The sequence below is a fragment of the Coregonus clupeaformis genome, unplaced genomic scaffold (genome assembly GCF_020615455.1).
Source record: "Coregonus clupeaformis isolate EN_2021a unplaced genomic scaffold, ASM2061545v1 scaf0167, whole genome shotgun sequence".
In the NCBI taxonomy this organism is placed as follows: domain Eukaryota; kingdom Metazoa; phylum Chordata; class Actinopteri; order Salmoniformes; family Salmonidae; genus Coregonus; species Coregonus clupeaformis.
This window is the reverse complement of record NW_025533622.1, coordinates 305,099-332,791: the sequence shown is the minus strand read 5'-3', so window position 1 is coordinate 332,791 and position 27,693 is coordinate 305,099. Positions and strand designations below refer to the sequence as shown.

Below are 27,693 nucleotides of genomic sequence, written 5' to 3'. Positions count from 1 at the left end.
AAAATAACACATCCTAGATCTGAATGAATGAAAAATCACACAAAAATTATCAATGGAAATCAAATGTATCAACCCATGGAGGTTTGGATTTGGAGTCACCCTCAAAATTAAAGTGGAAAACCACACTACAGGCTGATCCAACTTTGATGTAATGTCCTTAAAACAAGTCAAAATTAGGCTCAGTAGTGTGTGTGGCCTCCACGTGCCTGTATGACCTCCCTACAACGCCTGGGCATGCTCCTGATGAGGTGGCGGATGGTCTCCTGAGGGATCTCCTCCCAGTCCTGGACTAAAGCATCCGCCAACTCCTGGACAGTCTGTGGTGCAACGTGGCGTTGGTGGATGGAGCGAGACATGATGTCCCAGATGTGCTAAATTGGATTCAGGTCTGGGGAACGGGCGGGCCAGTCCATAGCATCAATGCCTTCCTCTTGCAGGAACTGCTGACACACTCCAGCCACATGAGGTCTAGCATTTTCTTGCATTAGGAGGAACCCAGGGCCAACCGCACCAGCATATGGTCTCACAAGGGGTCTGAGGATCTCATCTCGGTACCTAATGGCAGTCAGGCTACCTCTGGCGAGCACATGGAGGGCTGTGCGGCCCCCCAAAGAAATGCCACCCCACACCATGACTGACCCACCGCCAAACCGGTCATGCTAGAGGATGTTGCAGGCAGCAGAACGTTCTCCACGGCGTCTCCAGACTCTGTCACGTGCTCAGTGTGAACCTGCTTTCATCTGTGAAGAGCACAGGGCGCCAGTGGCGAATTTGCCAATCTTGGTGTTCTCTGGCAAATGCCAAACGTCCTGCACGGTGTTGGGCTGTAAGCACAACCCCCACCTGTGGACGTCGGGCCCTCATTCCACCCTCATGGAGTCTGTTTCTGACCGTTTGTGCAGACACATGCACATTTGTGGCCTGCTGGAGGTCATTTTGCAGGGCTCTGGCAGTGCTCCTCCTGCTCCTCCTTGCACAAAGGCGGAGGTAGCAGTCCTGCTGCTGGGTTGTTGCCCTCCTACGGCCTCCTCCACGTCTCCTGATGTACTGGCCTGTCTCCTGGTAGCGCCTCCATGCTCTGGACACTACGCTGACAGACACAGCAAACCTTCTTGCCACAGCTCGCATTGATGTGCCATCCTGGATGAGCTGCACTACCTGAGCCACTTGTGTGGGTTGTAGACTCCGTCTCATGCTACCACTAGAGTGAAAGCACCGCCAGCATTCAAAAGTGACCAAAACATCAGCCAGGAAGCATAGGAACTGAGAAGTGGTCTGTGGTCACCACCTGCAAAACCAGTCCTTTATTGGGGGTGTCTTGCTAATTGCCTATAATTTCCACCTGTTGTCTATTCCATTTGCACAACAGTATGTGAAATTTATTGTCAATCAGTGTTGCTTCCTAAGTGGACAGTTTGATTTCACAGAAGTGTGATTGACTTGGAGTTACATTGTGTTGTTTAAGTGTTCCCTTTATTTTTTTGAGCAGTGTATATATATATATATATATATATATACACTACTGTTCAAAAGTTTGGGGTCACTTAGAAATGTCCTTGTTTTCGAAAGAAAACCAATTATTTTGTCCATTAAAATAACATCAAATTGATCAGAAATACAGTGTAGACATTGTTTATGTTGTAAATGGCTATTGTAGCTGGAAACGGCTGATTTTTAATGGAATATCTACATAGGCCCATTATCAGCAACCGTCAGTCCTGTGTTCCAATGTAGTACACAGCATTGTACGAGATTTTCAGTTTCTTGGCAATTTCTCGCATGGAATAGTCTTCATTTCTCAGAACAAGAATAGACTGACGAGTTTCAGAAGAAAGTTATTTGTTTCTGGACATTTTGATTCTGTAATTGAACCCACAATTGCTGATGCTCCAGATACTCAACTAGTCTCAAGAAGGCCCGTTTTATTGCTTCTTTAATCAGCACAACAGTTTTCAGCTGTGCTAACATAAATGCAAAAGGGTTTTCTAATAATCAATTAGCCTTTTAAAATGATAAACTTGGATTAGCAACACAACGTGCCATTGGAACACAGGACTGATGGTTGCTGATAATGGGCCTCTGTACGCCTATGTAGATATTCCATTACAAATCAGCCGTTTCCAGCTACAATAGCCATTTACAACATTAACAATGTCTACACTGTATTTCTGATCAATTTGATGTTATTTTGATGGACAAAAAAAATGCTTTTCTTTCGAAAACAAGGACATTTCTAAGTGACCCCAAACTTTTGAACGGTAGTGTATATATATTATTTAGCCTATAACATTATTTCTAACACTTCCTGTGGAACAAGAGAGAGATTGGCCTGTTGTTATGGAAAGTTTCTTACTAGCTAACTACCTTTTGAGTCTGGATCCTGTGTTGTGGTTGGTATCAGTTGCTCTACTCTCTGTCGTGGTCTGGGGAGCTGTTTGGATCCTGTAGTTGGCATCAGTTGCTGGGACCTCTATTATCTGTCCAGTGATCCTGCTGACCAAGGCAGGGTCTGAGGAGATGTTTGGCGTAGAGCAGGGTTTTCTTGAGGGCTTGAACGCAGCCTACGACGCGGTTGGTATTAGTTGCTGGGACCTCTACTATCTGTCCAGTGATCCTGCTGACCAAGGCAGGGTCTGAGGAGATGTTTGGCGTAGAGCAGGGTTTTCTTGAGGGCTTGAACGCAGCCTACGACGCGGTTGGTATCAGTTGCTGGGACCTCTACTATCTGTCCAGTGATCCTGCTGACCAAGGCCAGGTCTGAGGAGCTGCTTGGTGTAGCTGCTAGCTAGCAGGGTTTTCTTGAGGGCTTGAACGCAGGCCGCGACACGGTTAGCCATTGTGGCTGGGACCGTGGATTGTCCCGGGCTTGTGGCTGGGACCGTGGATTGTCCCGGGCTTATGGCTGGGACCGTGGATTGTCCCGGGCTTGTGGCTGGGACCGTGGATTGTCCCGGGCTTGTGGCTGGGACCGTGGATTGTCCCGGGCTTGTGGCTGGGACCGTGGATTGTCCCGGGCTTGTGGCTGTCCATCTGTCCTGTCTGGAGCTGAGAGGAGTAACAGCATAACCTACGTTGCTACCATGACAAAGACCAAAGCCGGCGGGAGCACCGTTGAGGACAGTGGTGTCTCTCTATCACAGGTGAAGGATCTTTTAAACAAACAAAAATAGTTCTACAAGCAGTTGTTACAACAACAAGAAAATAGCTTCAAGTGTTTAGTCCAAATACTGGTGGAGTCAACTAATAAAATAATGGGAAACAGGAAAAGGGCAAGATCGCAGCAATCTGTAAGTCATTGAGAGAGGACATCAGTTCTGTATGTGAATCCATTATAACAATGACGGAGAACTCTGTTTATCTCGAGGGACAACATGGTTGTGGGCGGAATTGCAGAATCTCCACGAGAGACGGAGTGATTCTGGACGGAGTCTGAGGACAAATGGGAAGGAAATCATCTGAAACTGAAGATGGACCACAGGACTGGAAAACCCACCACCGGCCCAGGTGACAGGCCCAGGCCGATTGTGGTCAAGTTCCTGGGGTTCAAGGACAAGGTAGCTGTTCTGGAAAGATCCAAGAACTTGAGAGGAACTTATACCTCAATTACCACGACTAACCGGTACCCCTGCACATTGACTCTGTACTGGTACCCCCTGTATATAGCCTTGCTATTGTTATTTTTACTGCTGCTCTTTAATTATTTGTTACTTTTATTTCATATTATTTTATATATACTTTTTTTGTGATTTCTTTTGGTATTCTTTCTTAAAACGGCTTGTTGGTTAAGGGCTTGTAAGTATGCATTTCACTGTAAGGTCTACACCTGTTGTATTCGGCGCATGTGACAAATACAATTTGATTTGATATCTTCCTCAACAAGGACAATACTGAAGCTGAGCGCCAGATGAGGAAAGAACTTATCCCAGCCATGAAAGCTGCCAGAGTCCTTGGGGACATTGCTTACATCCGCTATGACAGGCTCATTGTCCACCCTCCCTCCCAGAAGCCTGGAAGGGATGAGAGAGCCAAGCCTATGGGTTCGTAGCTTCAACCCCGCAGCACACACACACACACACCAACTGGTTAATGGACTGCTGAATGTATTTATTTTTCTCTTCCTTTGTTTGCTCTTTTCCATATTAGGTCCATCTCTGATAAGCTACACAGGAAAGGGCTGGAAATAGCCCATATTAATATATGTAGCCTTAGAAATAAGGTCCATGAAATCAATAACTTGTTGACATCTGAGAACATTAATATATTAGCCATTACTGAGACTCATTTAGATAATTCATCTGATGATACAGCAGTAGCAATACAAGGATATGACATCTATAGAAGAGACAGGAATGTTTATGGGGGAAGTGCTGTACAGTGGAGAAAAAAAGTATTTAGTCAGCCACCAATTGTGCAAGTTCTCCCACTTAAAAAGATGAGAGAGGCCTGTAATTTTCATCATAGGTACATGTCAACTATGACAGACAAAATGAGAAAAATAAATCCAGAAAATCACATTGTAGGATTTTTAATGAATTTATTTGCAAATTATGGTGGAAAATAAGTATTTGGTCAATAACAAAAGTTTCTCAATACTTTGTTATATACCCTTTGTTGGCAATGACACAGGTCAAAGCGTTTTCTGTAAGTCTTCACAAGGTTTTCACACACTGTTGCTGGTATTTTGGCCCATTCCTCCATGCAGATCTCCTCTAGAGCAGTGATGTTTTGGGGCTGTCGCTGGGCAACACAGACTTTCAACTCCCCTCCAAAGATTTTCTTTGGGGTTGAGATCTGGAGACTGGCTAGGCCAATCCAGGACCTTGAAATGCTTCTTACGAAGCCACTCCTTCGTTGCCCGGGCGGTGTGTTTGGGATCATTGTCATGCTGAAAGACCCAGCCACGTTTCATCTTCAATGCCCTTGCTGATGGAAGGAGGTTTTCACTCAAAATCTCACGATACATGGCCCCATTCATTCTTTCCTTTACACGGATCAGTCGTCCTGGTCCCTTTGCAGAAAAACAGCCCCAAAGCATGATGTTTCCACCCCCATGCTTCACAGTAGTTATGGTGTTCTTTGGATGCAAATCAGCATTCTTTGTCCTCCAAACACGACGAGTTGAGTTTTTACCAAAAAGTTATATTTTGGTTTCATCTGACCATATGACATTCTCCCAATCCTCTTCTGGATCATCCAAATGCACTCTAGCAAACTTCAGACGGGCCTGGACATGTACTGGCTTAAGCAGGGGGACACGTCTGGCACTGCAGGATTTGAGTCCCTGGCGGCGTAGTGTGTTACTGATGGTAGGCTTTGTTACTTTGGTCCCAGCTCTCTGCAGGTCATTCACTAGGTCCCCCCGTGTGGTTCTGGGATTTTCGCTCACCGTTCTTGTGATCATTTTGACCCCCACGGGGTGAGATCTTGCGTGGAGCCCCAGATCGAGGGAGATTATCAGTGGTCTTGTATGTCTTCCATTTCCTAATAATTGCTCCCACAGTTGATTTCTTCAAACCAAGCTGCTTACCTATTGCAGATTCAGTCTTCCCAGCCTGGTGCAGGTCTACAATTTTGTTTCTGGTGTCCTTTGACAGCTCTTTGGTCTTGGCCATAGCTGAGTTTGGAGTGTGACTGTTTGAGGTTGTGGACAGGTGTCTTTTATACTGATAACAAGTTCAAACAGGTGCCATTAATACAGGTAACGAATGGAGGACAGAGGAGCTTCCTAAAGAAGAAGTTACAGGTCTGTGAGAGCCAGAAATCTTGCTTGTTTGTAGGTGACCAAATACTTATTTTCCACCATAATTTGCAAATAAATTCATTAAAAATCCTACAATGTGATTTTCAGGAAAAAAAAATCTAAATTTGTCTGTCATAGTTGACGTGTACATATGATGAAAATTACAGGCCTCTCTCATCTTTTTAAGTGGGAGAACTTGCACAATTGGTGGCTGACTAAATACTTTTTTTCCCCTCTGTATATATTCAGAGCCATATCCCTGTAAAGCTTAGAGAATATCTTATATCAAGTGTTATTGAAGTGTTGTGGTTGCAGGTTCACTTAGCACATCTGAAGCATTTTATTTTGGGGTGTTGCTATAGGCCACCAAGTGCTAACAGGCAGTATCTACAGTGCATTCGGAAAGTATTCAGACCCCTCGACTTTTTCCACATTTTGTTATGTTACAGCCTTATTCTAAAATGGATTAAATAAATACAAATCCTCAATCTACACACAATACACCATAATGACAAAGCGAAAACAGGTTTTCTGATATTTTTGCAAATCTATAAAAAATAAAATACAAATACCTTATTACATAAGTATTCAGACCCTTTGCTATGAGACTCGAAATTGAGTTCAGGTGCATCCTGTTTCCATTGATCATCCTTGAGATGTTTCTACAACTTGATTGGAGTCCACCTGTGGTAAATTCAATTGATTGGACATGATTTGGAAAGGCACACCTGTCTATATAAGGTCCCACAGTTGACAGGGCACGTCAGAGCAAAAACCAAGCCATGAGGTCGAAGGAATTGTCTGTAGAGCTCCGAGACAGGATTGTGTTGAGGCACAGATCTGGAGAAGGGTACCAAAACATTTCTGCAGCATTGAAGGTACCAAAGAACAGAGTGGCCTCCATCATTTATAAACGCCATATCGTGGATTCAGAGCTATCTATCTAATAGAACTCAAAGGGTTGTATTTGGTACAAATAATTCCCTAAGTTCTAGACCTCAGCTGAATCTGGTAATGAATGGTGTGGCTGTTGAACAAGTTGAGGAGACTAAATTACTTGGTGTTAGATTGTAAACTGTCATGGTCAAAACATATAGATTCAATGGTTGTAAAGATGGGGAGAGGTCTGTCCGTAACAAAGAGCAAGTTCTGCAGGCTCTAGTTTTGCCTTATCTTGATTATTGTCCAGTCGTGTGGTCAAGTGCTGCAAAGAAATACCTAGTTAATCTGCAGCTGGCCCAGAACAGAGCGGCACGTCTTGCTCTTCATTGTAATCAGAGGGCTGATATAAATACTATGCATGCCAGTCTCTCTTGGCTAAGAGTTGAGGAGAGACTGACTGCATCACTTCTTCTTTTTATAAGAAACATTAATGTGTTGAAAATTCCTAATTGTTTGCATAGTCAACTTACACACAGCTCTGACACACACACTTAACCCACCAGACATGCCACCAGGGGTCTTTTCACAGTCCCCAAATCCAGAACAAATTCAAGAAAGCGTACAGTAATATATAGAGCCATTATTGTGCGGAACTCCCTTCCATCTAATATTGCTCCAATGAACAGCAAACCTGGTTTAAAAAAAACGGATAAAGCAACACCTCACGGCACAACGCCTCTCCCCTATTTGACCTAGATAGTTTGTGTGTATGTATTGATATGTATGCATTTTTAAAAATTATGTAGTTCTGTCCTTGAGCTGTTCTTGTCTATTAATGTTCTGTATTATGTCATGTTTCATGTTTTGTGTGGACCCCAGGAAGAGTAGCTGCTGAAAAAAAAACAGAGAAAAGGTTTTTTGTGGCTTTTGTAACACCTTAAAATCAGAAGAATGGCATTATGCACCAAATCCCAGTTCTGGTAGAAACCAACGTGTCCTTTATATCGTATTGACCCTCCCCCAATATTGTATTTTTTACAATACAATCGCATAATGTTTGGAAAGGACAATGTGACGATATGTCATTCCAGACATCGCCCTTCGGGTTCGGATTAACTGAGCCAGGCTAACCTTCAAACCAGGGTTTGGGTTAGGATTAAATGAGCCAGACTAACCTTCAGGCCAGGATTTGGGTTAGGATTAAATGAGCCAGACTAACCTTCAGGCCAGGGTTTGGGTTAGGATTAAATGAGCCAGACTAACCTTCAGACCAGGGTTTGGGTTAGGATTAAATGAGCCAGACTAACCTTCAGGCCAGGGGTTTGGGTTAGGATTAAATGAGCCAGACTAACCTTTAGGCCAGGGTTTGGGTTAGGATTAAATGAGCCAGACTAACCTTCAGGCCAGGGTTTGGGTTAGGATTAAATGAGCCAGACTAACCTTCAGGCCAGGGTTTGGGTTAGGATTAAATGAGCCAGACTAACCTTCAGGCCAGGGTTTGGGTTAGGATTAAATGAGCCAGACTAACCTTCAGGCCAGGGTTTGGGTTAGGATTAAATGAGCCAGACTAACCTTCAGGCCAGGGTTTGGGTTAGGATTAAATGAGCCAGACTAACCTTCAGGCCAGGGTTTGGGTTAGGATTAAATGAGCCAGACTAACCTTCAGGCCAGGGTTTGGGTTAGGATTAAATGAGCCAGACTAACCTTCAGGCCAGGGTTTGGGTTAGGATTAAATGAGCCAGACTAACCTTTAGGCCAGGGTTTGGGTTAGGATTAAATGAGCCAGACTAACCTTCAGGCCAGGGTTTGGGTTAGGATTAAATGAGCCAGACTAACCTTCAGGCCAGGGTTTGGGTTAGGATTAAATGAGCCAGACTAACCTTCAGGCCAGGGTTTGGGTTAGGATTAAATGAGCCAGACTAACCTTCAGGCCAGGGTTTGGGTTAGGATTAAATGAGCCAGACTAACCTTCAGGCCAGGGTTTGGGTTAGGATTAAATGAGCCAGACTAACCTTCAGGCCAGGGTTTGGGTTAGGATTAAATGAGCCAGACTAACCTTCAGGCCAGGGTTTGGGTTAGGATTAAATGAGCCAGACTAACCTTCAGGCCAGGGTTTGGGTTAGGATTAAATGAGCCAGACTAACCTTCAGGCCAGGGTTTGGGTTAGGATTAAATGAGCCAGACTAACCTTTAGGCCAGGGTTTGGGTTAGGATTAAATGAGCCAGACTAACCTTCAGGCCAGGGTTTGGCTTAGGATTAAATGAGCCAGACTAACCTTCAGGCCAGGGTTTGGGTTAGGATTAAATGAGCCAGACTAACCTTCAGGCCAGGGGTTTGGGTTAGGATTAAATGAGCCAGACTAACCTTCAGGCCAGGGTTTGGGTTAGGATTAAATGAGCCAGACTAACCTTCAGGCCAGGGTTTGGGTTAGGATTAAATGAGCCAGACTAACCTTCAGGCCAGGGTTTGGGTTAGGATTAAATGAGCCAGACTAACCTTCAGGCCAGGGTTTGGGCCCGTGGGTCTGATTTTGTCCTGGCATGGTGGTGGTGGGACCAGGGCCTGACTGAGGCACAGACATAGAGGACATGGGCATACCTGGCAACACAACACACAATACATCGCAGTTAAATAATGGGCATACCTGGCAACACAACACACAATACATCGCAGTTAAATAATGGGCATACCTGGCAACACAACACACAATACATCGCAGTTAAATAATGGGCATACCTGGCAACTCAGAGTTTGACAATGTCATCATGTCACCACCTGGTACCACTTGTCAAAACAGTTAGATGATAACAAGTAAACAGATTCTAAGGCCCAATAGAAGATTGGAGGATCTAGGGGACTGGTCATTCTACCAGACACTACACTTCCCCTAGATCCTCCATTCTACCAGACACTACACTTCCTCTAGATCCTCCATTCTACCAGACACTACACTTCCTCTAGATCCTCCATTCTACCAGACACTACACTTCCTCTAGATCCTCCATTCTACCAGACACTACACTTTCCCTAGATCCTCCATTCTACCAGACACTACACTTCCTCTAGATCCTCCATTCTACCAGACACTACACTTCCTCTAGATCCTCCATTCTACCAGACACTACACTTCCTCTAGATCCTACACCCAATAGAAGACTGACCAGTACCACCCTATGCACTTGTGACGGATCATCATAATCACCCCAAACAATGTGTTCCACTAGAGCCGGCTGTCGGCTAAACAGCAGATTACGGACTAATATTCAGCCGGCTACTTTTTAGACTCCTGTCAGTCACAAAGCGAGCGATGACAGGGAAACACCTGTTGTCCCGCCTCCCGGTACCTGTGGTTGGTTGCAGAGGGGGAGCATGACGCTCCTTCATCGTCTCTGTGAGTGAATTTCAGGGCTCGACATTGTGACCATTTTACTCGCATATGTGCCTAAACATACATGTGTGAACTGAAAAAGTGAATTATGAGTACATGTGCGAGTTGTGAGTTATAGAATTTATAGTATTTCTGCCGTTTTCTTTCATAGCTGGTAGCTAATCACACAAATACACTAAATTACCAAAAGTATGTGGACACCTGCTCGTCGAACATCTCATTCCAATAATGTTGGGCGATTAGGCCTGGCTCGCAGTCGGCGTTCCAATTTATCCCAAAGGTGTCAGATGGGGTTGAGTTCAGAGCTCTGTGCAGGCCAGTCAAGTTCTTCCACACCGATCTCAACAAACCATTTGTATATGGACCTCGCTTTGGGCACAGGGGCATTGTCATGCTGAAACAGGAAAGGGCCTTCCCCAAACTGTTGCCACAAAGTTGGAAGCACAGAATCATCTAGAATGTCATTGTATACTGTAGCGTTAAGATTTCCCTTCACTGGAACTAAGGGGTCTAGCCCGAACCATGAAAAACAGCCCCAGACCATTATTCCTCCTCCACCAAACGTTACAGTTTGCACTATGCATTGGGGCAGGTAGCGTTCTCCTGGCATCCGCCAAACCCAGATTCGTCCGTCGGACTGCCAGATGGTGAAGTGTGATTCATCACTCCAGAGAACATGTTTTCACTGCTCCAAAGTCCAATGGCGGTGAGCTTTACACCACTCCAGCCGATGCTTGGCATCGCGCATGGTGATCTTAGGCTTGTGTGCAGCTGCTCGACCATGGAAACCCATTTCATGAAGCTCCTGATTAACAGTTCTTGTTCTAACGTTGCTTCCAGAGACAGTTTGGAACTCGGTAGTGAGTGTTGCAACCGAGGACAGAAGGTTTTTACGCACTACGTGTCCCGTTCTGTGAGCTTGTGTGGCCTACCACTTCATGGCTGAGCCGTTGTTGCTCCTAGACGTTTCCATTTCCCAATAACAACACTTACAGTTGACCGGGACGGCTCTAGCAGGGCAGGAATTTGAAGAACTGACTTGTTGGAAAGGTGGCATCCTATGACAGTGCCATGTTGAAAGTCACTGAGCTCTTCAGTAAGGCCATTCTACTGCCAATGTTTGTCTATGGAGATTGCATGGCTGTGTGCTCGATTTTATACAATTGTCAGCTAAGGGTGTGGCTGAAATGGCAGAATCCACTAATTTGAAGGGGTGTCCACATTTTGTTTATATATATATAGTGTATGTAACCTGTTAGCAAAGATTATGATAACTAACCCTTTCATCTGTGGTGTTAGCTAGCTAGCTATATTAGCTAGCTGGCTAGATAAACATGGTGCTAAGATATCAGATAGGAGCTAATAGCCAACGTAGCTAGCTAACGTTAGCTGGTTATAATTTTGAACATGCACCATTTTCGGCAACGAGCCATCTGACTTGCGGTGAAACGTTAGCTATTTACTGCTGTGCTGATCTGACCAGCCGCAATCGTATCCGTAAATTGACAGTTGATAGTTGAATTCAATAATTGTCGCCATAGGGAAAGGAAGTGTTTTAAAAAGCCTAAATACATGTTGGCAATCGGTTTAGCTACCTAAGAATCTTTCTGCATGTTTATGGATCAAGAAAGCTCCAGATCAGAGCACATGTGCAGTCAGCATGCCAACTGGACGCTCCCTCACAACTGGAGACATCTGTGGCATTGTGTTGTGTGACAAAACTGCACATTTTAAAGTGGACTTTTATTGTCCACAGCATACAGTGGGGAAAAAAAGTATTTAGTCAGCCACCAATTGTGCAAGTTCTCCCACTTAAAAAGATGAGAGAGGCCTGTAATTTTCATCATAGGTACACGTCAACTATGACAGACAAATTGAGAAAAAAAAATCCAGAAAATCACATTGTAGGATTTTTAATGAATTTATTTGCAAATTATGGTGGAAAATAAATATTTGGTCACCTACAAACAAGCAAGATTTCTGGCTCTCACAGACCTGTAACTTCTTCTTTAAGAGGCTCCTCTGTCCTCCACTCGTTACCTGTATTAATGGCACCTGTTTGAACTTGTTATCAGTATAAAAGACACCTGTCCACAACCTCAAACAGTCACACTCCAAACTCCACTATGGCCAAGACCAAAGAGCTGTCAAAGGACACCAGAAACAAAATTGTAGACCTGCACCAGGCTGGGAAGACTGAATCTGCAATAGGTAAGCAGCTTGGTTTGAAGAAATCAACTGTGGGAGCAATTATTAGGAAATGGAAGACATACAAGACCACTGATAATCTCCCTCGATCTGGGGCTCCACGCAAGATCTCAACCCGTGGGGTCAAAATGATCACAAGAACGGTGAGCAAAATCCCAGAACCACACGGGGGGACCTAGTGAATGACCTGCAGAGAGCTGGGACCAAAGTTACAAAGCCTACCATCAGTAACACACTACGCCGCCAGGGACTCAAATCCTGCAGTGCCAGACGTGTCCCCCTGCTTAAGCCAGTACATGTCCAGGCCCGTCTGAAGTTTGCTAGAGTGCATTTGGATGATCCAGAAGAGGATTGGGAGAATGTCATATGGTCAGATGAAACCAAAATAGAACTTTTTGGTAAAAACTCAACTCGTCGTGTTTGGAGGACAAAGAATGCTGAGTTGCATCCAAAGAACACCATACCTACTGTGAAGCATGGGGGTGGAAACATCATGCTTTGGGGCTGTTTTTCTGCAAAGGGACCAGGACGACTGATCCGTGTAAAGGAAAGAATGAATGGGGCCATGTATCGTGAGATTTTGAGTGAAAACCTCCTTCCATCAGCAAGGGCATTGAAGATGAAACGTGGCTGGGTCTTTCAGCATGACAATGATCCCAAACACACCGCCCGGGCAACGAAGGAGTGGCTTCGTAAGAAGCATTTCAAGGTCCTGGAATGACCTAGCCAGTCTCCAGATCTCAACCCCATAGAAAATCTTTGGAGGGAGTTGAAAGTCTGTGTTGCCCAGCGACAGCCCCAAAACATCACTGCTCTAGAGGAGATCTGCATGGAGGAATGGGCCAAAATACCAGCAACAGTGTGTGAAAACCTTGTGAAGACTTACAGAAAACGTTTGACCTGTGTCATTGCCAACAAAGGGTATATAACAAAGTATTGAGAAACTTTTGTTATTGACCAAATACTTATTTTCCACCATAATTTGCAAATAAATTCATTAAAAATCCTACAATGTGATTTTCTGGATTTCTTTTTCTCATTTTGTCTGTCATAGTTGACATGTACCTATGATGAAAATTACAGGCCTCTCTCATCTTTTTAAGTGGGAGAACTTGCACAATTGGTGGCTGACTAAATACTTTTTTCCCCCACTGTAAGGTGCTCCTGTGTAATGATCATGCTGTTTAATCAGCTTCTTGATATGCCACACCTGTCAGGTGGATGGATTATCTTGGCAAAGGAGAAATGCTCACTAACAGGGATGTAAACAAATTTGTACACACAATTTCAGAGAAATAAGCTTTTTGTGCGTATGGAACATTTCTGGGATCTTTTATTTCAGCTCATGAAACATGGAACCAACAGTTTACATGTTGCTTTTATTATTTTTGTTCAGTGTACATATCTACCTCAATTACCTTATACCCCTGCACATCGACTGGGTACTTGTACCCCGTATATATAGCCAAGTTATCGTTACTCATTGTGTTTTTAATATTACATTTTACTTTTCTAATATCTCTCTCTGTATTGTTGGGAACGGCCTGTAAGTAATAATTTCACTGTTAGTCTACACCTGTTGTTTACAAAGCATGTGACATTTTATTTGATGACAACACCAGGCAGCCATTGCAAGTGTACCCATGAGTTGACCAGTCAAATTGCCAGGGTTAGAGGTAACAAGCATGTTCTATTCATTCTGATGTTGACCGGACTGAATACACCCCTGAGGCAGAGAAGGTTCCAGGTGGTCTACATAGCAGTCATACTGCACGCTGTCACCAATGATTGCATCATGTTATTGATGGCGTTCCACAACATCACACTGCCATCATTAGGCTAGCTAAAGTTAGGCTGAAAGGTTTAGCCACCAGTTCCTCCTTGGTTGGTGTCCACCCGGGTGATGTTGGGAGGTAGGTCTGGTGTCCACCCGGGTGATGTTGGGAGGTAGGTCTGGTGTCCATCCGGGTGATGTTGGGAGGTAGGTCTGGTGTCCACCCGGGTGATGTTGGGAGGTAGGTCTGGTGTCCACCCGGGTGATGTTGGGAGGTAGGTCTGGTGTCCACCCGGGTGATGTTGGGAGGTAGGTCTGGTGTCCATCCGGGTGATGTTGGGAGGTAGGTCTGGTGTCCACCCGGGTGATGTTGGGAGGTAGGTCTGGTGTCCACCCGGGTGATGTTGGGAGGTAGGTCTGGTGTCCACCCGGGTGATGTTGGGAGGTAGGTCTGGTGTCCAACCGGGTGATGTTGGGAGGTAGGTCTGGTGTCCAACCGGGTGATGTTGGGAGGTAGGTCTGGTGTCCACCCGGGTGATGTTGGGAGGTAGGTCTGGTGTCCAACCGGGTGATGTTGGGAGGTAGGTCTGGTGTCCACCCGGGTGATGTTGGGAGGTAGGTCTGGTGTGGCAACGTTGAAGTCTGGGTCTTTGTATATGACCAGTTTATCTTCCCGCCTCTTGACAGCCTGCTGGACCAATCGGGTTCTAAAGTTGAACGTCTTCTGTTCAGACACTCTTCTCTACCCAGTCCTTGGCCTGTTTGGAATAATCCACACGGCTTCTGGATCTACTGAAAGATGTGTAACAGAATAACAAAAAAACAAAAAAAAATGAGTCCTAATGAGTCTTTACTTGCATCCTCCTGAAGGAGAAGGTATGAGAGGAGGAACATTGGGTCCATCTTTGAAAAGGAGACAAAGATAGAAGATGTGAGAAATGTAACGAAGATCAAGTCTGAGACAGTTTGGTTCATTGTCCTAACCTCAGTATGGTTCATTGTCCTAACCTCAGTATGGTTCATTGTCCTATCCTCAGTATGGTTCATTGTCCTATCCTCAGTATGGTTCATTGTCCTAACCTCAGTATGGTTCATTGTCCTATCCTCAGTATGGTTCATTGTCCTAACCTCAGTATGGTTCATTGTCCTATCCTCAGTATGGTTCATTGTCCTATCCTCAGTTTGGTTCATTGTCCTATCCTCAGTTTGGTTCATTGTCCTATCCTCAGTATGGTTCATTGTCCTAACCGCAGTATGGTTCATTGTCCTATCCTCAGTTTGGTTCATTGTCCTATCCTCAGTATAGTTCATTGTCCTAACCTCAGTATGGTTCATTGTCCTATCCTCAGTATGGTTCATTAACCTATCCTCAGTATGGTTCATTGTCCTATCCTCAGTTTGGTTCATTGTCCTATCCTCAGTATGGTTCATTGTCCTAACCTCAGTATGGTTCATTGTCCTATCCTCAGTATGGTTCATTGTCCTATCCTCAGTATGGTTCATTGTCCTATCCTCAGTATGGTTCATTGTCCTATCCTCAGTTTGGTTCATTGTCCTAACCTCAGTATGGTTCATTGTCCTATCCTCAGTATGGTTCTTTGTCCTATCCTCAGTATGGTTCTTTGTCCTATCCTCAGTATGGTTCATTGTCCTATCCTCAGTATGGTTATTTGTCCTATCCTCAGTATGGTTCATTGTCCTATCCTCAGTATGGTTCATTGTCCTATCCTCAGTATGGTTCATTGTCCTATCCTCAGTTTGGTTCATTGTCCTATCCTCAGTATGGTTCATTGTCCTATCCTCAGTATGGTTCATTGTCCTATCCTCAGTATGGTTCATTGTCCTATCCTCAGTATGGTTCATTGTCCTATCCTCAGTATGGTTCATTGTCCTATCCTCATGTCTGTTCCACCACCCCTCTCCTTCCAATCCCTCCCAGGCAGGTAGAAACAGAAAGAGGGATTGTTTTATACCAGCCAACATCACCAGAGTCAGTCATTACATGTCAGTTCAGGGCTGATATTCTAAATGTTTTCATTGAAATAATGTAAAGGTTGTTGTCATTACAACTCATGGACCTGCTAGGGTCCGTGGTAGAGCCATATCCTGTATTGATCTATCTGGCTCTGGCTAGGGCTGTGTCCTACTCATGGACCTGCTAGGGCCCGTGGTAGAGCCATATCCTGTATTGATCTATCTGGCTCTGGCTAGGGCTGTGTCCTACTCATGGACCTGCTAGGGCCAGAGCCATATCCTGTATTGATCTATCTGGCTCTGGCTAGGGCTGTGTCCTACTCATGGACCTGCTAGGGCCAGAGCCATATCCTGTATTGATCTATCTGGCTCTGGCTAGGGCTGTGTCCTACTCATGGACCTGCTAGGGCCCGTGGTAGAGCCATATCCTGTATTGATCTATCTGGCTCTGGCTAGGGCTGTGTTCTACTCATGGACCTGCTAGGGCCCGTGGTAGAGACATATCCTGTATTGATCTATCTGGCTCTGGCTAGGGCTGTGTCCTACTCATGGACCTGCTAGGGCCAGAGCCATATCATGTATTGATCTATCTGGCTCTGGCTAGGGCTGTGTCCTACTCATGGACCTGCTAGGGCCAGAGCCATATCCTGTATTGATCTATCTGGCTCTGGCTAGGGCTGTGTCCTACTCATGGACCTGCTAGGGCCAGAGCCATATCCTGTATTGATCTATCTGGCTCTGGCTAGGGCTGTGTCCTACTCATGGACCTGCTAGGGCCCGTGGTAGAGCCATATCCTGTATTGATCTATCTGGCTCTGGCTAGGGCTGTGTCCTACTCATGGACCTGCTAGGGCCCGTGGTAGAGCCATATCCTGTATTGATCTATCTGGCTCTGGCTAGGGCTGTGTCCTACTCATGGACCTGCTAGGGCCCGTGGTAGAGCCATATCCTGTATTGATCTATCTGGCTCTGGCTAGGGCTGTGTCCTGCTCATGGACCTGCTAGGGTCAGAGCCATATCCTGTATTGATCTATCTGGCTCTGGCTAGGGCTGTGTCCTGCTCATGGACCTGCTAGGGTCAGAGCCATATCCTGTATTGATCTATCTGGCTCTGGCTAGGGCTGTGTCCTACTCATGGACCTGCTAGGGCCAGAGCCATATCCTGTATTGATCTATCTGGCTCTGGCTAGGGCTGTGTTCTACTCATGGACCTGCTAGGGCCAGAGCCATATCCTGTATTGATCTATCTGGCTCTGGCTAGGGCTGTGTTCTACTCATGGACCTGCTAGGGCCCGTGGTAGAGCCATATCCTGTATTGATCTATCTGGCTCTGGCTAGGGCTGTGTCCTACTCATGGACCTGCTAGGGTCAGAGCCATATCCTGTATTGATCTATCTGGCTCTGGCTAGGGCTGTGTTCTACTCATGGACCTGCTAGGGTCCGTGGTAGAGCCATATCCTGTATTGATCTATCTGGCTCTGGCTAGGGCTGTGTCCTACTCATGGACCTGCTAGGGCCAGAGCCATATCCTGTATTGATCTATCTGGCTCTGGCTAGGGCTGTGTCCTACTCATGGACCTGCTAGGGCCCGTGGTAGAGCCATATCCTGTATTGATCTATCTGGCTCTGGCTAGGGCTGTGTCCTACTCATGGACCTGCTAGGGCCAGAGCCATATCCTGTATTGATCTATCTGGCTCTGGCTAGGGCTGTGTCCTACTCATGGACCTGCTAGGGCCCGTGGTAGAGCCATATCCTGTATTGATCTATCTGGCTCTGGCTAGGGCTGTGTCCTACTCATGGACCTGCTAGGGCCCGTGGTAGAGCCATATCCTGTATTGATCTATCTGGCTCTGGCTAGGGCTGTGTCCTACTCATGGACCTGCTAGGGCCAGAGCCATATCCTGTATTGATCTATCTGGCTCTGGCTAGGGCTGTGTCCTACTCATGGACCTGCTAGGGCAAGTCATTTTATGCAACCAATAGCACTACAGAACACGGTGATGCCTAGTTGAAAAGAATACACTATTTCTTATCAGTAACATTATAATGAAAAAGGGAATTGCATCACAAAGTTAAACAAACAAACCAGTCAGCAGGACAGGATAACGTTACGGTTACAGTAGTAGCTAAGCTAAAAACACCCCCAACTAGCTAAGGGAATGGCAAACACATAACGTTAAACATTCCTTAGTGGTGACTAGCTACTGGTGTTAGCAACTTAGCTAGACAGCAACATACCTTGAATGGTTGGAGCGTCGTATCGGATGTGGGACGGCCTGTACCCATGCCTGACAAAGCTCCATCGCGGTCAGGAAAAGAGTGGAAATGTGTAGTGGATTTGTATCTGAGCGGAACATTATTGCACCCGGGTACAATGCACTTCATTTTGGCCAACGATACTCAGCTACTCGACTACGAACGTTATTCGCCTAGACTTACTTTACTTCAGATTACTAACCGCTAGCCTAGCTAACTTCCTTTCGTTCCGAGTTCCTTTCTTGAAGACCAATAGTAAGACGCTCCTTCGTCCCACCTCCTGTAATGATCCATTTTAGAACCATGAAGAAGAGAATCTACTGGATTCCAGACTACATGCTCTAGCACCAAGTAGCTCTTTGTTTTTTAAATACTTTTTACATTAAACACAATTCAATGCCGAGACACAAATTGTTGTTTATGTAACAATAAATACACAGTTTTTAATGCATTTTAGGTCATTTCGGAAACGCAGCATTTTTATATAAATATTCAAACAATGGTCCTAAAAACTGTCTGGGGTACTGACAAACAGCCAGGCAAGTTATAAAGGGCCCAGAAGTGTTTTTGGGTGAACTTCCCCTTTAAGATTATATTCTGCCAACTATGTGATTCCAACCTATATTTTCACTACTTGGCAGCATTCTTTAAAAGTTTGGCGTACTTTGGCGTACCTGTTTGGCGTACTTTGGCGTACCTGTTTAGGGTACTTTGGCGTACCTGTTTGGGGTACTTTGGGGTACTTGTTTGGGGTACTTTGGGGTACTTGTTTGGGGTACTTTGGCGTACCCGTTTGGGGTACTTGTTTGGGGTACTTTGGGGTACCCTTTTGGGTTTGTTTGGGGTACCTGTTTTGGTGAAACTTCCACCTAGCCTGTCAAGAGGTCTAGGTGGAGCTATTGCTATATCACTAAGACCTGATCTCCACAGGTGCATAGGGCATAGGGTCTAGGGCTCCATTTGGGATTGAGCCTAAGTGTCACCTACCAGGAGGCCTGCTGTAGAGGCTGCCAGTGCCCGGCTGCGGCTGCTGCTGCTGTTGTTGTTGCTGCATGGTGGGCAGACTCCTCTTGCCCTGGACCGCCAGCTGGAGGTTTTCAGGAAGCGGCTGGCCCCGCCCCAGGATCTTATAGGCCAGGATCTGGGCCCGGAGTTGCTGTAATTGGACAGGGCTGAAGGAGGAGCAGCCGCGGCCAAGAGGCCCCATGGCTGACTGGGGGTCCATCTGGGGCATCATGGAGCCCGACGGGACGGGGGACATCTGAGGGGGCATGGGGGGCGTAGGGCCACCCCTGGACAGGGGGCTGGACGCGTGCTCTGGAACACCCATGGGTGAGGGGTGTGGGGGCATGTAGCCTACAGGAGAGACAACAGTCAGAGGTATGTATGTTATAGATTATACATCAGGTATGTGTGTTATAGATTATACATCAGGTATGTGTGTTATAGATTACACATCTATAACATCAGGTATGTATGTTATAGATTATACATCAGGTATGTATGCTAAAGATTATACATCAGGTATGTGTGTTATAGATTATACATCAGGTATGTGTGTTATAGATTATACATCAGGTATGTGTGTTATAGATTATACATCAGGTATGTGTGTTATAGATTATACATCAGGTATGTATGTTATAGATTATACATCAGGTATGTATGTTATAGATTATACATTAGGTATGTGTGTTATAGATTATACATTAGGTATGTGTGTTATAGATTATACATCAGGTATGTGTGTTATAGATTATACATCAGGTATGTGTGTTATAGATTATACATCAGGTATGTGTGTTATAGATTATACATCAGGTATGTGTGTTATAGATTATACATCATGTATGTGTGCTATAGATTATACATCAGGTATGTGTGTTATAGATTATACATCAGGTATGTGTGTTATAGATTATACATCAGGTATGTGTGTTATAGATTATACATCAGGTATGTGTGTTATAGATTATACATCAGGTATGTGTGTTATAGATTATACATCAGGTATGTGTGTTATAGATTATACATCAGGTATGTGTGTTATAGATTATACATCAGGTATGTATGTTATAGATTATACATCAGGTATGTGTGCTATAGATTATACATCAGGTATGTGTGTTATAGATTATACATCAGGTATGTATGTTATAGATTATACATCAGGTATGTGTGTTATAGATTATACATCAGGTATGTGTGCTATAGATTATACATCAGGTATGTGTGCTATAGATTATACATCAGGTATGTATGCTAAAGATTATACATCAGGTATGTGTGTTATAGATTATACATCAGGTATGTGTGTTATAGATTATACATCAGGTATGTGTGTTATAGATTATACATCAGGTATGTGTGTTATAGATTATACATCAGGTATGTGTGTTATAGATTATACATCAGGTATGTGTGTTATAGATTATACATCAGGAATGTATGCTAAAGATTATACATCAGGTATGTGTGTTATAGATTATACATCAGGAATGTATGCTAAAGATTATACATCAGGTATGTGTGTTATAGATTATACATCAGGTATGTGTGTTATAGATTATACATCAGGTATGTGTGTTATAGATTATACATCAGGTATGTGTGTTATAGATTATACATCAGGTATGTGTGTTATAGATTATACATCAGGTATGTGTGTTATAGATTATACATCAGGTATGTGTGTTATAGATTATACATCAGGTATGTGTGTTATAGATTATACATCAGGTATGTATGTTATAGATTATACATCAGGTATGTATGTTATAGATTATACATCAGGTATGTGTGTTATAGATTATACATCAGGTATGTGTGTTATAGATTATACATCAGGTATGTGTGTTATAGATTATACATCAGGTATGTATGTTATAGATTATACATCAGGTATGTGTGTTATAGATTATACATCAGGTATGTGTGTTATAGATTATACATCAGGTATGTGTGTTATAGATTATACATCAGGTATGTGTGTTATGGATTATACATCAGGTATGTATGTTATAGATTATACATCAGGTATGTGTGTTATAGATTATACATCAGGTATGTGTGTTATAGATTATACATCAGGTATGTATGTTATAGATTATACATCAGGTATGTGTGTTATAGATTATACATCAGGTATGTATGTTATAGATTATACATCAGGTATGTGTGTTATAGATTATACATCAGGTATGTGTGTTATAGATTATACATCAGGTATGTGTGTTATAGATTATACATCAGGTATGTATGTTATAGATTATACATCAGGTATGTGTGCTATAGATTATACATCAGGTATGTATGTTATAGATTATACATCAGGTATGTGTGCTATAGATTATGCATCAGGTCTGTATGCTATAGATTATACATCAGGTATGTACAGTGGGGAAAAAAAGTATTTAGTCAGCCACCAATTGTGCAAGTTCTCACACTTAAAAAGATGAGAGGCCTGTAATTTTCATCATAGGTACACGTCAACTATGACAGACAAAATGAGAAAAAAAAATCCAGAAAATTACAGGCCTCTCTCATATTTTTAAGTGGGAGAACTTGCACAATTGGTGGCTGACTAAATACTTTTTTTCCCCACTGTATAAATATTAGAAAATAGCCCAGTGTAGCTCAGTTGGTAGAGCATGTGGATTCGTTTCCCACGGGGGGCCAGTATGAAAAATGTATGAAAATGTATGCACTCACTAACTGTAAGTCGCTCTGGATAAGAGCGTCTGCTAAATGACTAAAATGTAAAAAATGTCAAATATAAATAAGGACGTGGATCAATGTGTTGGTGATAGTAAATGACGCAATTGAGCAAATTGAGGAGACTAAACTGCTTGGGGTAACCCTGGGGCAAAGGTTGCTAAAATATGGAGGAGTTTGTCTGTAATAATGTGCTGCTCTGCTTTCTTGACATCGCAATCAATGAAACAAGTCCTACAGGCCTTAGTTTTATCACACCTGGACTACTGCCCAGTTATATGGTCAAGTTCCATAAAGACGAACATCGGTAAATTACAGTTGGACCAGAACAGAGCAGAACGGCTGCCCCTTAAATGTACACAGAGAGCTAATATCAATAACATGCATGTCAATCTTTCCTGGCTCCAAGTAGAGGAGTGATTGACTGCATCACTACTTGTCCTTGTGAGAGGTATTGATGTGTTGAAAACACCAAACTGTCTAAAACAACACCTCACAGCACAACACAGACTGTGAATACACCCACACATGATAATATTGTGTTGTTGTAATATTGTCCACTAGCGCCACCCCGCCCTACAGGTGGTAAATCATTGGATCTGATTCATTTGATTCAATGCAATTCAACCTTTGAGGACTACAACCATAGAAATACAATGTATTTATGCCTATTAATAAACCATTGTCAACTTCCTGTCTATGGTTATTTTGCTCACTGTCATCCTACGTTCACATATTGATTTCATACAGAAAAATGCAACTGGGGCTCATTTAGAATCCACCGGTGGTACCTTGTGTGGCCATAACAGTCTATGTGCGACCGGGCACAGTAAAATCATTTGCAAAAGTTACTGGCCTGCCATGCACCATAGAAGGCCCTTCATCACTTAAGTGGTAATGCCAGAGAAGACAGTGTTTGGAGGATATATTGGCACATGCCAATATATCCTCCAAACACCGGCTTCGAGGGCATTATCACTTTTATACAATGGGTTACTAACATATTCAAATAATGATTGACATATTTTCATTAAAAACGTTATTTTGATGAATTTATTCATACTATTTCATCCTTCCACAAGATGTAGTCCGACACAAATCTAGGGTTGCTACCCAAGCCGGCTGGTCGTTCGTTCTATCGGTTTGGTTGCCAGAGACGCGACCCAGTCATTCAGTCTTTTTGTTCTGTATCTATGGACGCGACCCAGTCGTTCGTTCTAAATGTTCCATTGCCACACTGGTTGGCAACGTTCTTGTCCCTTGCTTGCTAGCTAGCCAACTACGGCAAACTTACAGTCACGTCAAAAGGTGCAGCCTGAATAACAGCAAAGTAGCAGCATTTGCATTTGTTTAAGCGGTTTTCTAGTGACATTTATTTGGATACATCCATAACAATGAGCTAATGAGGCGTGATTTCGCCTGGCATAGAAAATGTGCTCACATCAGGACACTGTTGTTCAGAGGAGCTAGCCAACAACACAGCTAATGCAATCACTTCAAACTGAAGCTGGAAAGACTAAACTAGCTGCACCTCGTTTCGTTTGACCTTTTTTCTATTGACATTTCTTTGTATATATCCATAAAAATGATGCCAGCTGATTCGTGATTTCGACTGGCTGAGAAACGCTGCCTCCATGCCTGTCTGTCTGCCTGTCTCGTCCCGACTCCCGACACGTTCATTACTATGGGACAGCTGGAGATCGAATTTGAATATTGAAACAATGTTGCAAATATCGGAGAGACAGACAGCAAGTTTATACAACTATCCACTGATGAAAACTAAATTTACATTTACGTCATTTAGCAGACGCTCTTATCCAGAGCGAGAGAGTTAGCACTGCGTTGTTGATAGAGCATGGCGTTTGCAACGCCAGGGTTGTGGGTTTGATTCCCACGGGGGGCCAGTATAAAAAAAATACAAATAAAAATATGTATTCACTAACTGTAAGTCGCTCTGGATAAGAGCGTCTGCTAAAATGTAAATGTAAATTATTACTGAATGCAAGTACATTATTTACCTTCAGAGGTGAATGTATCAAACCAGTTGCCGTGATACGTTTTTTGTTGTTGTGCACTCTCCTCAAACAATAGCATGGTATTTTTTCACTGTAATAGCTACTGTAAATTGAACAGTGCAGTTAGATTAACAAGAATGTAAGCTTTCTGCCCATATAAGACATGTCTATGTCCTGGAAAGTTTGCTGTTACTTACAACAGTCATGCCAATCACATTAGCGCACGTTAGCTCAACCGTCCCGTATACGGGACACCGATCCCGTAGAGGTTAATGTCATCGATTTAGCCGGTAGTAACTTGTGGAATAGACACCGGCTGTTTCCCATGCTTGTTCAATGAACCATAAACAATTAATGAACATGCACCTGTGGAACGGTCGTTAAGACACTAACAGCTTACAGACGGTAGGCAATTAAGGTCACAGTTATGAAAACTTAGGGCCTAAAGAGGCCTTTCTCCTGACTCTGAAAAACACCAAAAGAAAGATGCCCAGGGTCCCTGCTCATCTGCGTGAACGTGCCTTAGGCATGCTGCAAGGAGGCAGGAGGACTGCAGATGTGGCCAGGGCAATACATTGCAATGTCCGTACTGTGAGACGCCTAAGACAGCGCTACAGGGAGACAGGACGGACAGCTGATCATCCTCGCAGTGGCAGACCACGTGTAACAACACCTGCACAGGATCGGTACATCCGAACATCACACCTGTGGGACAGGTACAGGATGGCAACAACAACTGCCCGAGTTACACCAGGAACGCACAATCCCACCATCAGTGCTCAGACTGTCCGCAATAGGCTGAGAGAGGCTGGACTGAGGGCTTGTAGGCCTGTTGTAAGGCAGGTCCTCACCAGACATCACCGGCAACAACGTCGCCTATGGGCACAAACCCACCGTCGCTGGACCAGACAGGACTGGCAAAAAGTGCTCTTCACTGACGAGTCACGGTTTTGTCTCAAGGGGTGATGGTCGGATTTGCGTTTATCGTCGAAGAAATGAGCGTTATCCTGCAAGAAGGGAATGTCAGTGTTATGCCATGGCCAGCGAAGAGCCCGGATCTCAATCCCATTGAGCACGTCTGGGACCTGTTGGATCGGAAGGTGAGGGCTAGGGCCATTCCCCCCTGAAATGTCCGGAAACTTGCAGGTGCCTTGGTGGAAAAGTGGGGTAACATCTCACAGCAAGAACTGGCAAATCTGGTGCAGTCCATGAGGAGGAGATGCACTGCAGTACTTAATGCAGCTGGTGGCCACACCAGATACTGACTGTTACTTTTGATTTTGACCCCCCATTTGTTCAGGGACACATTATTCAATTTCTGTTAATCACATGTCTGTGGAACTTGTTCAGTTTATGTCTCAGTTGTTGAATCTTGTTATGTTCATACAAATATTTACACATGTTAAGTTTGCTGAAAATAAACGCAGTTGACAGTGAGAGGACGTTTCTTTTTTTGCTGAGTTTACATAGAGATTATTTACCGTTTATAATGGTTGGATCTTGAAATTATCCTATAAAAATTATACATTTAAACTAATAGCCTATCAATTTATATTCCTGTGTCTATTCTCTTCTTAAATTGTCGGTCTGTCAATGTTATAGCTATAAACGTTCATGAATGAATGATTTGCCGTTTGTGATGGTTGGAATCCAACCGTTGGATCAAGAAATGATTTTAGGCATATGCTGCAAACGAGCACAAACTAAGCCATAATGGTGCAATGCATCCGACTTGACGGTTGATGACTGAATGTGCCAATGTTTCAATGTATTTCTTGTATTTGTTAGGGACACAATGATTCAATATTTTTATTGTATCTGTCCCTAACATACTATTATTAACTCGACTGCCTAACATTTTTAGAACCAGTTTTAGTTAAAAGCCCATATTTTATTTAAGCAGACTTTAACATCTCTACACTACCAGGGAGAACCTGGAGGGGGCAAGTCGGTCAGGTAGGTTACACAGCCTTTCTAACGCTTCCTGCGGCCACCTCTCCTGCGATGCCAGGACACCCTGGGGCAGCGGTGCCTGCGAACAGGGCGGCTGGTGGATGTTCTGCATCGTCTGGGCATTGTGATTGATGACTTTTAGATGGGCCGGGATCCCTTTTATAGGTCTGGAGGGGGCAGGATTGACGTCATCGTGGGAAGAATGATGATGCAATAATTATGACAGTTTGAATTTTGAAAACTCCTGTCTTCAGTGATGTCATGGTAGTATTGGCAGGATGATGCAATACTAGGCATTCCAATCACAAAACCAGGAAACTAAACCAAAATACAGAACAAAACTGACTATAAAGTGGATAATACCATGTGGGAAGACGACGCATTTCTTTTGAGCCTAAAATGAAGGAAATTGGCCCCAAATTGTAGGAGGAGATCTTCCAGCAGCGTAGAATCCTTAGCGTATTATAATCTAGATGTTATACTGTACATGTGTAATGGTGGAGCAGTGTGAATGTGAATAGTGCACCATGTCTTGTATTGTCTTTTAGTTGGGTTGCCAACCTTTTTTCCCTTTTTCACATTTGAAAAATGTCACTCCCCCACCACCAGCTTGATTTTGTTTAATTTGAGGGACCTAGAAACATTGTTGTTTTGAAGCTAATTTCCTGCAATTCTCCATAGTTTAACAAGACTCAAGACATATTTTAGATATTTAATTATAATACTAATGGATGAGGAAAATAAAGTCTAGAACTGAAATGTTTTATTCTGATCATTTATATGAACCCTCAATGTAATTATCCATATTCTGTTTTACAGAAAGTGAATAGATCAATTGATAGCAACAAAGTCACACGTTGTATTAGATTACTTCCCAAGGAAAGTCCAATTTCTTTGAGCTTCTGAATGTCATAGCGACAAACCAAAGACATGCATCTGAGTCCGGTCTTTCTTCAACATTTTACCGCCTTTTTCTAACCTAAAGCATTGCAGATTTATGCGGTTTTAGATCAGTATAAAAAAAATCGTGAATTGTAAAAAAAAAAATATATATATATACACACACTGAGTGTACAAAACATTATGAACACCTTCTCTTTCCATGACAGACTGACCAGGTGAATCCAGGTGAAAGATATGATCCCTTATTGATGTTACCTGTTAAATCCACTTCAAATCAGTGTAGATGAAGGGGAGGAGACTGGTTAAAGGATTTTAAGCCTTGAGACATGGATTGTTTGTGTGTGCCATTCAGAGGGTGAATGGGCAAGACAAAATATTTACCTGCCTTTGAACGAGTTATGGTAGTAGGTGCCAGGCGCACCGGTTTGAGTGTCAAGAACTGCAATGCTGCTGGGTTTTTCACTCTCAACAGTTTCCTGTGTGTATCAAGAACGGTCCACCACCCAAATGACATCCAGCCAATTTGACACAACTGTGGGAAGCATTGGCATCAACATGGGTCAGCATCCATGTGGAATGCTTTCGACACCTTGTAGAGTCCATGCCCCGACAAATTGATGCTGTTCTGAAGACAAAAGGGGGTGCAACTCAATATTAGGAAGGTGTTCCTAATGCTTTGTACACTCAAGTGTATATATATTTCTATATTACTGTAGTCGCTGTGTTACCTTGGTTGCTGTGTTGGTCCAGGGGGCTCTGTGGAGGACCCATTCCGCTGTGTAGCGCCCTCATCCCAACTCCCTTCATCTGGCCATAGTTCGTCTCATCTCCCGTCCCCTTCTCATCAACCCCCTCCATTGGCTGGAAACACATTCACATCAACC

General features: G+C 43.7%; 1 protein-coding gene across 5 annotated transcripts in view; it reads right to left on the bottom strand.

Annotated features, from left to right (window-relative positions):
• smarca2 (SWI/SNF related, matrix associated, actin dependent regulator of chromatin, subfamily a, member 2) overlaps positions 1-27,693 on the bottom strand; it is a 214,144-nt gene that overhangs the window by 184,108 nt on the left and 2,343 nt on the right. For 4 of the 5 annotated variants that reach the window (XM_041869484.2, XM_041869486.2, XM_041869487.2 and 1 more), the window contains exons 3-5: positions 27,538-27,670; positions 19,212-19,580; positions 9,120-9,221 (exon numbers count right to left, since the gene is read on the bottom strand). In XM_041869484.2, coding sequence (XP_041725418.1) covers positions 9,120-9,221; positions 19,212-19,580; positions 27,538-27,670 — 604 coding nt within the window. The remainder of the gene's footprint in view (positions 1-9,119; positions 9,222-19,211; positions 19,581-27,537; positions 27,671-27,693) is intronic. The other variant, XM_041869488.2, reaches the window with a different exon arrangement.